Source organism: Dreissena polymorpha, chromosome 8 (assembly GCF_020536995.1).
Source record: "Dreissena polymorpha isolate Duluth1 chromosome 8, UMN_Dpol_1.0, whole genome shotgun sequence".
NCBI classification, from domain to species: domain Eukaryota; kingdom Metazoa; phylum Mollusca; class Bivalvia; order Myida; family Dreissenidae; genus Dreissena; species Dreissena polymorpha.
This window is the reverse complement of record NC_068362.1, coordinates 24110431-24123222: the sequence shown is the minus strand read 5'-3', so window position 1 is coordinate 24123222 and position 12792 is coordinate 24110431. Positions and strand designations below refer to the sequence as shown.

The 12792-nt window shown below is 34.6% G+C and overlaps 1 protein-coding gene across 1 annotated transcript in view; it reads right to left on the bottom strand.

The window, feature by feature from the left end:
• LOC127842835 (fibrillin-3-like) overlaps positions 1 to 12792 on the bottom strand; it is a 145606-nt gene that overhangs the window by 107771 nt on the left and 25043 nt on the right. The window contains exons 11-19 of the mRNA XM_052372586.1: positions 10394 to 10544; positions 6793 to 6949; positions 5727 to 5855; positions 2657 to 2773; positions 2007 to 2129; positions 1394 to 1516; positions 901 to 1023; positions 545 to 667; positions 15 to 137 (exon numbers count right to left, since the gene is read on the bottom strand). Coding sequence (XP_052228546.1) covers positions 15 to 137; positions 545 to 667; positions 901 to 1023; positions 1394 to 1516; positions 2007 to 2129; positions 2657 to 2773; positions 5727 to 5855; positions 6793 to 6949; positions 10394 to 10544 — 1169 coding nt within the window. The remainder of the gene's footprint in view (positions 1 to 14; positions 138 to 544; positions 668 to 900; positions 1024 to 1393; positions 1517 to 2006; positions 2130 to 2656; positions 2774 to 5726; positions 5856 to 6792; positions 6950 to 10393; positions 10545 to 12792) is intronic.

The window sequence follows — 12792 nt, the reverse complement described above, 5'->3', positions numbered from 1 at the left end:
TGTTACGTTACTACCTTCGCACGTGGCGTTGTCCGGAAGTAGCTGGTAGCCCTGGCGACAGGAGCACGTGTATGATCCGGGGGTATTGGTGCAGGTCTGGAAACATTCGGCCGTGGTCTGCCAACATTCGTTCGTGTCTGAAAGGCATCAACCACCAAGTTCTAAGATGTTTTACGTTGTAAAAATTAACGAATTAACATCTTAAGACAATAATAATGCTAAAGCCGACATTTACTGGTGCAATGTGTGTGTGATTGTTCCACAATGATTTCCAAAATGATTTCTACAACGTTCATTAGTTGGGTTAGAACAACTGTGGAGTGAATGACGAATATTGGTTTATTACACTGTTTCATTTAGTACATCTAGATCAAAATGCCTTTATTCACTTCTGCATCAATGCACGCATTGCTTGTCTTTGTAGCGGGATTTAATGTTAAAGTCTGAATACTGACAACATTTCTAAGAACGCCAATTTCTTTTGATGAACATACCAGCTTCAACCGCCTCTACATAATATTGTATATACTGATAACATTCTTACCTTCACAGCTGTAGCCACCTGCGCCTATCGTGTAGCCTTTGTAACAGGAACAGTTGTAGCTGCCGACGGTGTTATGACACTCCTGCTGACAGAGGTCGGTGCCGGCGGTACATTCGTCGGTATCTACAAACAAGTCACGCAATAAAATAACAGTTATATAGTAAACCATTTAATAAGCGTTTTAATTAAGTCACATTGCACGATGCTATTTCAAGTTATATAGCGACTATAATATAATAAACTAGTATGACGAACTTAAATGATGTAAAAACATTGAAATGTGAAAACCTATGACCTTCAATTATTTAAATGTTATATCTCTCCTTGTACATACAAAATTGATTGCATATGCTTACCACTGCATGATGCGTTATCTGACGTGAGTGTATATCCGGATTTGCATGCACAGCGGAATCCACCCGGCATGTTGTTGCAAATATCGCTGCAGTTATGCAGTCCTTTGGAACATTCGTCCATATCTAGATAAAAAGAATCAAAGCTCGTTTTCATGTTCGAAATGGTTGTACAGTTAGCGAAGGGGCCGATAAATGCGCGTATCGCCTAGGCGACCCGGTTCGATCCCCAGTCCGGCGCAGTTGGTCCCCCCCCCTCCCCCACCGACTGCACAAAACGCACCAACATCAATAAAAAAACAAATAGCTGGAAAGTGCTGCTAAAATTCAAAATTGGTCCAACATTTCTAGCTAGTTAGTTAATTAGGTAGGAGTGCTGGGACACACTTTGGGTCCTCACATAATTCAGCAACAAGCTTCGAAACAACGAAATATACAAACATTCACTCATGTTAAGAGATATAAATATTGATTTGTCTATGTTTTATATATTCACCGTCACACGACAATCCGTCTGTGTTCTTGGTGTAACCCGCATTGCAGAAGCAGGAGTAACTGCCGTCTGTGTTGAAGCAGACCTGCTGACATTGGTCCGACCCGATACTGCACTCGTTAATATCTACAAGTATTACATACGCGTTTTTTGAATCATCAACATGGGCATTATGCGATTCTGGTAAACATCTTATGCTTTCCACTATTGATGATTTTTAACATTTTCGTATTGTCAACCTCATACTCGTTATCAGTATGTGTGTCACTTTTGTGTCTGAAAGACATTAACCACAAAGTTTTAAGATGTGTAACCTTTTATTTATGTTCGAATATTAATATGTCAACATTTTGTTCGTGTCTATACTTAATATAGAATTGCGCATTTTTTTTAATTCAATGAATATAGACAGTATATGCGTGTTTGCATGACCTTGGAATAGCCTATGCAAATGGTTAATATTTAAGACCTCTGCGAAATGCATTTATTTCAGTTACTCGAAATAGAAACACAATACTTAAAACAAACCGGAAAAGGTTTTCCAATACTTATTGCTATTATATTGAAAGATAAACTGCTTTTGCCCCGAAAATATTTGCATTATCGTATGATGTACCGTTGCAAGATTTCCCGTCTGATGTTAGCATATATCCGCTGCCGCATGCGCATTCAACACTTCCGAGGCTGTTATGACATTGTTGTTCGCATCCGCTTGTACCAATCAAACATTCGTCTATATCTAGTGATACAAAAACATGGTTTCTTCTAACATAGATAACATTATTAACTTACATAACAGACATTCTAATGGATAGAAAATGTATGTGTTTAGACAAAGATCAATCAATAAACAAGTTTTTTATGGATAGATCTTTGGTTTAGATTTGCGGGGTATTAAAATTATCAAAGGCGCAACAATTCAAAATGATGTTGTTCAAGTCATGGAGGTTTTACATTCAACTGGCCTTATTGGCTTGTGCCGAAATCTATAATGGACTCAGGTATGAGCAAATGCCTACCAATTCATAAACTCGCATTTTCCGGTCTACTTGTACATTTTAAAGACGTGATACCTACAACAATTTAATATAACATAATACTTTTTGCACGTCAGTTAGCATTGCCACCCCAAATTATGGCAATGGAAAGTATTGTTGTAATATTAACTGATCTTCTTTTCCTGCAATTAAATATCGTAGAAGTCATTTATATAATCATGTAAATTTCCAAACAAGTTGAAAAAATGCAATATGAACGCCTGTTTACCAGTTTCACAGTGATCGCCGACATATCCTTGAGTACAAACGCACGTGTAATTTAGAGCTTCGTGCCAAGTGCACATGCCGTTGTTTAGGCAAGGATCTGAACTACAGGGGTCGAATTCTAAAAATAAAAAATAAAATACGCGTGATGTAAGATTTTAAAATGTGTATTATTATTACAGAATTAATTTTGCGATTTTAGTAAAATTGTCAAAAAAGTGATTGCATGTGTTTAATATTTGCGGTCAAAAAATTGTTTTAATTAAAAATTTGAAGAAAATAAGACCATCAAGAACGACACTTAAGTCTGATATCTATTCTAATTAAAAATGGATATTGATATTGATAATTGTTCTCATCGTTATGTCTATTTAGACGGGGATTACACCTTCTAACTACTTATGAACGGCAGCGTGGAAGACAAGTCTTACAAGACATATCTTTAAAAAAAATATTCGGCGTATATCCTGACTTTGAAATAAAGGTAGAATATTGACCTTTCTAAGTTAGTAAATTTAAAATAAAGGTCGTATTGTTGTGTTCTTTTTTTCACTTAATAGTCGCATGTCCACTGCCTTATATATTTGTTATAAAGTGCACTTACATTAAACCATATTATAATATTCGTAGATACAAAGTTTTCCACGTCAAATCACATCATAAGTGTCCTCACATGAATTATTATGAATTTATTTCTTCGTCATCGAAACATATGGTATGTTGCTATTTGATTAAGACTCAGTTTTCTTTCCACACATTCAAATAACACTGTTACATCCGCGTGATGCTAAATTTGGTCTTATATCATATGCGAGCAGCGTTGTTCAAGCCCAGCCTGCGCGCTTGCGCAGTCTGATCATGGGCTACGCTTTCCGTTATAAAAAATACGCAAGATTTCGTGGTATCTCAGGAGAAGCCTATTCAGCATGTATATCCTGACAAGACTGCGCGGATTTGCCGGCTGGGCCGGAGCGACACTGGCAGCATATTGCATAAGACCTAATTTCGCTTGACGCGGGTCTTTAAATTCTCATTGCGTCTTGAAAATGGCACAATCAACCACGATACTTGAATATCGAAAATTGAAGTCACACAGTGTTATTTGTAATTTTTTGTAACAATTTTTTTCGGTAGCCTTTTCTGTTTTGCATATGTCATACATGTGTGGCTAGATGATTTAACGATTTTCCTTCTATCAAGGACACTATACTATTTCGGTAGTTTTGGCTCACACTACAAGACGCATGACATTAACCGATATATGTTTTCATTATTGTCATTCCCTTAAATTTGTGTTATTTGATACTTTAAAAGCAATACTGTGTTATCAACATTAGGCGTTTATTTATAGTACAGTCCGTCTTCCCCTGACGATTAACTGCTCCATGACTGACCTTTAAAGTGTTAGGGATGGAATTTACCGGCAATGCGTAATTGTTACTTGACCAATATGTGTGCCATTGTTTCGTATGAAAATGCAGAGAGTAGTCCGCATTTGAAAAGTGTTACATCATATACTACAAGGACGCGGTTATGTTGCCAATGTTCATGGGGATTATGCTGAAATCAGCCAAAGGAATAAATTAGGTGTATTTATTCGGGTCTACTGCCGTTATGTAAAAGGTATTTTAAGGCGGAAAGCTCGTATAAACACCTACGCCGAACAAGAGCGCCGATGGCGTTGAAAGCCTATTTGCAAGATACCGTACAGGGAAGTAGCTGCTGAAGTAAATGTTACGGGATCGGACTGTTCACTGAATGAACGAGAGCACCAATGGCGTTGAAAGTCTGAGGCTGATAAGGGTGGTCTATTTCAAAAGGATGCATTTCATTTATTATAAGACATAAGTTTATAAAACCTATATTTTTCTTATTTGTCATTGATTGTAAATTATGATGGTAGTTTTAACATTTTGATTTTGTGTTGTTTTTTTTATCTGAAAATGTGTATTAAGTAATAACGCTTGTAAGAGAACAAGTAATCTTCAGTAACCTTTAGTTTCAGTACATTTTAAAGCAATTTAATATTGAATCAATTTATATGTTGTTACAATTTTTAGTTTGAAAGAAAAAATAATCATTTAAAATCTAACTATTAGCAGAGATTTAAAAAAATCTGACCTGTATAACAGCCCTATATGTATATTGCCATTGTCAGCATTCCAATTTCCAGCAAATGTTACCTGTTCCCATTTTCTTAATCTTCAGTGTTGTTTTAATGGGCCATTTAACTTTGCAGAAGCATAGTTAAATAACACAAAGTAATCAATCAAGTCATCATAAATTAACAGTTTCAAGAAGTTTATTGGTTCCTGCCATTCCATTTCAACGTTCAACTTTGTACGACCTGTTAATGGGGGACTCCTATGTCCACACATTCTCTACATCAAATTGATTTAAATCGGTCAATTTCTGGATCAAAGTAAATTATTTTAATTTCAATTAACACATCTCTATTACTTTCAAACTCTACCTCATCAAATCCATAAAAAGGCAGGTCAGAATCCATGTCAGAATAATCAGAAAACATTGATCGTACTCCGCATTTTTTCTTACACATTTTCAAAGAATGAAAGTGCTTTTTGCCCGACATTCTTTTAAGCATATGTAAATTTCTTTTTATAATTATCCAATGAAATTTTTCATATCCATAAACCAGGGCCTAATGAATTTAGTTAGTTATTTATAGATTTGAACTCTCTCAGATGTAAACACAGGAAATTGAAAGTAGTTGTGAGGTCACTATCAACAAGAACAGATTGTTTTTACGAACGAAATATGTTTTAGTTTCTAAGAACGTTTTTTTCACGTAAAACGGTCTTAGAAAAATTTCCTAAACACGGAGTAAGCAATATTCTTGGAAGAAAATGTTAGAAAAAAAGTTTCTTAATAAAAAATTGTAAGAATTACCAAATACTATATTTAATATCTATTTCGTCTGCCCCAAATCAGGTAAGGCTTCAAAAAAGTCAACCATTTCCCCATGTGATTTCGATATTTGGTATAACAAAAGCATATTTGCGTTGCAAATAGGCTAAAAACAACTATTTAATAGACTATCCGCGTTCCCTTACCTGTTTCGCAGTTGGACCCGGTATATAGCTCCGTACATGAACACGAGAAATCACTGGTCCCTAAGTCAGTACACGTGCCGTTATGTAGACATGGACCGTAACTACACGGAAGGGGAGGCTCTTTAGTTGCTTGAATATAAAGACCATTTAAACGTTAAAGGCCAATAAACATATAGCAACTTACTTATAGTAAATGGCCACCAATGGTATAAACACAAACTCAAAGTTTAAGACCAACAAGGAATTAATGACCAAATCAAAGTCAAAGACCAACAAGGATATAAAGACCAACTGAAAGTTAAAGACCGCCAAGAAGATAAAGACCAACTCACAGTTAAAGGCCATGTATACATGTAAGATACAGACCATTTTAGAATAAAATGCCATGCGGAAATTAATATCATTTTATAATATAACAGCAACCAAGAAAATATAAATAAAGATAAAGATTAAGTGAAAATAACCATGAAGATAAAGACCATTTAAATGGTAAATGCCACCATGAGGGTAAAAGCAAACTGAATGTAAGAGAACGACAAGAAAATAAAAAAAAAACAATTAAGAGTTAGGAACCCATAAATATTAGGAGCAGAAAAACGTTAAAGACTAACAAAATATAAAGAATGACTCAAAATAAAGGCCATCACTTACAAACAGAAGAACTTAATTTTGAGACCATAACATTGATAAAGACCAACTCAAAGTAAAAGGCCATGCAGACGATAACAGCCATCTTAAAGTTGCATACTACTAAAAAAAATAATCACTTACAATTAAAGACAACAAAGGAGATGAAGAAAACTCTCAAAACCCCAGACAAATACAACAACTTGAGAACACAAAGAAGAAAATAGACCATTACATTAAATTTCAAATACGAAAATTTAAATGCGATATAACATAGAAGATACTTTGTATAAAAAGCGAAACAATGAAGTCAGTCTTTCTTAAAGATCTAAATTTTTTTGATTTTGCATTGCACATAGTTAACAGTGTTTATTAAAAATCTGGGAATAGTCACTGATAAGTAAAGTTCAACCATTTTAGCTGATTCCAAATTAATCACCTTCGCAGGTGGCCGATAAGAGTGCTTGCTGGACGGAAGACAGGTTGCTGAATGCCTTAATGAAGAAGAACGTGTCGGATATATTAGTCAGCAGTGCTCTGTCGACGTTGGGTGTAATCCCCAAGGTGATGATCTTAATACCAGAGCTGCGCAGAATCTGCGAAAACAAGCTCATTTGAGCCGCATTCTGGGAAAACGGGGCTTAATGCGTTTGCATTAGTGTCGTTTCAGATTTACCTGTGCATTTCGCACAGGCTTATAAGTGAAGACATCTCCCGCCTCAACTGGATTTTCGCTAAGAGGAGACTTCATTTAAACAAACAAAAATTCATAAAAGCAGAAAATGGCGTACCAGATTAGCCTGTGCGGACTACACATGATAATCTGGGTTGACACTTTACAAACATGAATTGAGCCCAGTTTTTTCGGACCGTGGCTTAATTGATCGGGGTTTATATTCATAAACCATTAATGATAATAAAAAAGATTAAGACCCTATCAACGCCCTTTAGAGTTTGTATAAAACAGAGCAACAATGATGCTCGTGTCATGGAAACAACTTTAAAAAATAAGAATGTTGTAGTTAGAGGTAGGAAATGGCAAGTATTTAAATTATGTATGAAATACTAGTTAGCACCGTTGAATGTGGCTCGACGTGAAATCACTTTTAAAACAATAGACTCTACAGAATATCCATCATTCATAAGAAATGTATACAATAATAACGTGGCCCGTAGAATCTTGTCAAATCAACACAGTGATGACCCACGACGCGCCGTTGGTCGGCTTTATGAATAAGTTGTGAACATTAGTGTCGTCCCTGATTAGCATGTCATTTTAATTATTAAATAATTAACATAAACTACCATCGATATTATATATATATATATATATATATATATATATATATATATATATATATATATATATATATATATATATATATATATATATATATATATATATAATGTTCAAATGTAAAGTGAATCAGGACTAAGTTATCAATATATTGAAAAAGTAAACAAACGCCGCATGGGTATGAGAAAACCTGTATTAAAATATGCCGACCGGTTTCGCACAGCTCATCAGGGCTAATTGTTTTTTTTTTACACTTTATTGTTTTTGCATTTTGTAAAATTTGGTTCATCCTTGGGGTAGTTTTCAACATGTCAAAAGTATTGTTCAGTACAACAAAAACCATAATAAAAAGCTTTGACAAACGCTTGTTTACTAGAGTAGGATATTTAATCAACCAATAATCTACTGCGTCTAATCCTACATGTAACATGTGTTGTATGTTTGTGCATAGATTTATAACATCAAACGATGTTAAAATAGTTTATTCTGGTACTTTCTTAGGTTATTGTTGAATAAAATGTATTTTATATTTTACATTACTGTCTTTATGCTGAACAAAAGGATTTAGTAGAATATATAATTAATTACTTAGTCTATTAGTTTCACAACTTTGTCCCGCAACAATAGATCTGAAAGTAAAGTCTTCTGGGTCTAAAAGTTCAATATATTCTGAGTTAGATTTCTTAACTACGTCCTGGGTGATTTTGCTTTTGTGTATTTTTGGGAATCCATAGAATGATTTTGTTTTCCATTTAAAATTTAAGAGATTGATGTGGATTAATGTGGATTTCAAAGCTTTTTATTAAGGAAGGTCTTGAAAACAACAATTTTCGCTTCCATGACAGATTTTAAAACCAAATAAAAGGAACGACTATCGGTACTAAGGTATACACTACATATGCAAATTTAGTAATGGTGTATTTAGAACAGAACTTGTATTATCAAATCAAAATAACATATGACGAACATTTGGTTTCAGTTTTTAAACCATTTTGGAAAAGGTATTTAGATGACTGCTTTTTATTCTGGTTTAAAAATAAAATGAAATACACTCTTCTCATAGTATACTTAATAATTTGCACCCTTATATTAAATTTACAATAGAAATAAACAACTGCAAATAACCTTTTCTTGACATAATTGTTATTAAAAAATAAACACATATTATCACGGATACATACAACAAAAGTACGGATTCCAGTCAGTATCTCGGCTTTAAATCATGCCATAATAAACATACAAAAATAAACATTCCGTACACGCTGGCTAAAAGAATTTGCACTATTGTCTCCGATCATGAACTTAAAGTGAAACGTATAAATAAGCCTGAACAATCACTTTCATAAAGAGAATACGCTAAATATGTCATTAAACAAGGAATCCAAAAGGCTCTTTCGGTTCCGCGTGAAATTTTCCTAAAAGAAAAACTTGCGGAAAATACATATGTTATACCATTCATTTCTACATATAATCCTCAAAATAAAGAAGTTTTCGTTGTACTGAAAACTAATGTTGACTTTTTAAAAACTAACCCAAGTATGAACCAAATTTTACAAAATGCAAACATAATAAAGTGTAAAAACAATCATCTAATTTACAGCAGATAGTAACAAAATCTAATTTTAACACAGAACAATCCACTGTGAAAAAAATGTTACGCTCCAAGATGCTGCATGTGTGGTTACATTATAGAAGGCGACAACTTCAATTTAAATGGTAAAATATTTAAAATAAAAACATAAATGTCATGCGATGTTAAAAATGTTATTTATGTCTTAGTAGTAGTGGTTGCAATAAATATTACATGGGACAAACTGGAGATAAACTACGTAAACTGTTCATGAATTACGAATGCGCGATCCCTCAACAAGACAAATGCCATTAAGCAAACATCTTGATGAATGTTCTGAAATGGAGCCGAAATTTAAAATATTTCCATTTTATAAGTTATATTCGGACACTGTTTCAACTAGGTTAGCAAAAGAACATTTTTTGTATTGATTTATTTAAGCCCTTATTAAATTAATTGTAATAATTTGACGTTTGACGTCATAATATAAGTAACGTTATTTGACTTTGTTACTCTGACAATTTGACGTTATTGTGTATATTGTAAATGTGCTGATGAGCTGTGCGAAACCATGTGGTATATATATATATTCTTGGTATATGTTTCGGCAGTGATAAACATCAAACATAGTTAGTGGTTGTTGACAGTTTAAACAGCAGCTTTTACAGTTGTGACAAAAACGCCCTGAGACTGTATTTAGTAAAATTAACAACTTGTAATAATCATGCAGTTATAAATATTTATGGAGAGAAGGAGGGAGGGGGGCATTGAGATAATTTTGAAGAAGGATACAAATAAACTGAAGTATGTTTGACTGACAGACAGAGGGACAGACAGACGTTTATGCTGAATCCATAAATCCTCTACATATACTTAATTCGATACAGAGCGCGTATTCGGTTAACTGGTTCGATAAAAATATAAAAACTTTAACTGTGAAAATCTTCCACAAACTGCATGTGCGTAAAGAAACTTACTAGATTAGTTTTTGCAGTCCGCATAGGCAGTTCAGGGACGACTTTTTCCGCTTTTATGGGATATTTCGATTAAAAGAAGTCTCTTATAAACGAAAATCCAGTGTGGGCTGCTGCGCAGACTAATCTTGAACGTCACTTTACGCACAAAAAAATAAGTCCAGTTTTCCCAATGCGCGGCTCAATTACACCAACCCACCTGCGCCACCGGTTGCAAACCTTCCTGCGCCCCGTACGTCACGAGCACGAGCACCTTCTGGGCCCCTGGTCGGGCCCCTTTTGAGGCGACGAACTGCGCGACACGTGCTCCCTGAAAGGCCCCTTTGATGTTCGTGCCGCCACCTGTAATCCTGTGTAAACGATGCACGAATGCACACGTGTGTTTATAAACGACATTGTTTCACCAAACTTTAAAGAACACACCTATCACAGTTGTCACATTTAAATGAAACAAGCACATTCGTTGAATTGATATCCCCCAGCCAAATAAATTTTGTTTATGGACGGGTGTAGAACTAAATGAAAAGGTATAAGTGAAGGGTTGTGCCTTTTGTCAATTATTTTTTTAACTCATTTGTACCTGTGATTGGTTTGCAGACAATAAAATGCAGACCACCGCCTGATAATTGAGAACAATTACATCATGACATTTTGAAAATCCATTTAAGTATGGTAGACTCTTTACCAAATAAGGCATATTTAATCAAAATGTGTGATTTTGACCTTTGTGTGCGACATTGACCATGACCCTAACAACCTAGATCTTATATTTGACACTCAGCTAGATAATGGAGAACAATTGTGGACAGTATTACAGAATCCCTTGATGCATAGGAAAGGAATGACTAAATAATTACTTATTCGTCAAATTTGTGGGACTAGGGACTAGGATTATGGGAGTAACATGTGAAGCATCCCCAGATGATTGAGAGCAACTATGGCAAGTTGCATGGCTTTGGCTCATGTGTTAATGGAGATTAAGCTCTAAGCTTATGTTAAAAAGCATGTTTTCAAGATACAAAGGGCCATAACTCCGTTATTAACAAACGGTGTACAATGCCATTTGGCGTGCATCATCCTCTTATCCATATATATACTCAAACCAAGTTAAAATGAAATCCGCCAAAGCACTTCCAAGATATGGCTCCGGACACAATCGTGCTGGAAGGACGGACGGAAAGACGAACGGACGGAAAGACGGACGGACGGACAACGCCAAAACAATATCCCTCCGCCTATGGCGGGGGATAATAAATTGAGTTGGAAAAACTGTGGTTGCTTGCGTAATGCAGATATGTATGATCTTATTGCTTGTATTGAAAACTGGTCATGATAACAAATTCACAGAACGAATCAAACCTCAAAACTCACTTTATTCTCATCAAATTCTCACTAATTTCTCACTAATTTCTCACTAAATTCATACTAAATTCTTACAATTTGTTCACTAAACTCTCATTCAACTTTCACTCTTGTGAGATCCTTCTTCAGATGGTAAAAAAATGGCTTGTGTAAATTTAAGTCCGACAATGCACGCGTCTAATGTTTTGTAGAAAAAAAGCCTGAAAAATAGGGAAAATATGTATATTATTTCAAAGGAGCGAGTGCATCGGGAAATCTTTTCCATTGTGTCTAATAAAAAAAGAAAAAACAACACAAAAACCTTTTTTTAAATAAGTGTTTAACAAAGTTTGGTTTCCCTAAATTAATTGTTAACCGTTTGTGTAACGTAACTACATTTAGTATTATGTAAGACAAGTAATTTTCGCTTTTAAGTGCTCACAGAATTCGATATTTTTTTATGTCCCCCAGTCTATACTGTGGGAAATATTGTTTTTGCCCTGTCTGATGGTTTGTTGGTTTGTTGGTTTATTGGTTTGTTTGCGTCAAACTTTAACATTGGCCATAACTTTAGCAATATTGAAGATAGAAACTTGATATTTGGCATACATGTGTATCTCATGTAGCTGCACATTTTGAGTGGTGAAAGGTCAAGGTTAATGTCACCCTTCAAGGTCAAAGGTAAAATATATGGAGATACATAGTGTTTCACAAACACATCTTGTTTCTGTTGGCATATGTTAAGTGAAGAGAGAAAAAAGTCAAATATTAAATCTTTGAACGTGACAAACATCTTCGAGTATACGAAGACACCATGCCTGTGTTGTTGCAGTCAGCAACGGAGGATGTGTGTGAACGTCAAATAGCTATTGGTAAACATTAATTATTTTTGTCAATCTCTTGGTCCAAAGTACTAAGAAAGTGTAAAATAACAGTTAATTTTAATTAAGACATTACACAATTCACACTTTACACAAACCACACGATGGGCACTTAAAACAAGCAACATATGAGCAATTCTCAGAGAATTGCAGTCGGAATTAAGCTCAACACCTGCAATTACTATATATACTGGGCATCTATAGTTATAAGAGTCATTGAGATTTAAGAGTTTAAAGAGTTAAAACGTTTAAATGTTTTAATATACCTTAAATAAAAGTTTTAAACATTATGTTAGTAAAGTAGTAATTTTGAAAGTGCTGCTACGTCAAAGTACCACATGGTTCGCAGTTTAAAACATTAATGCGTCGAGAAGGG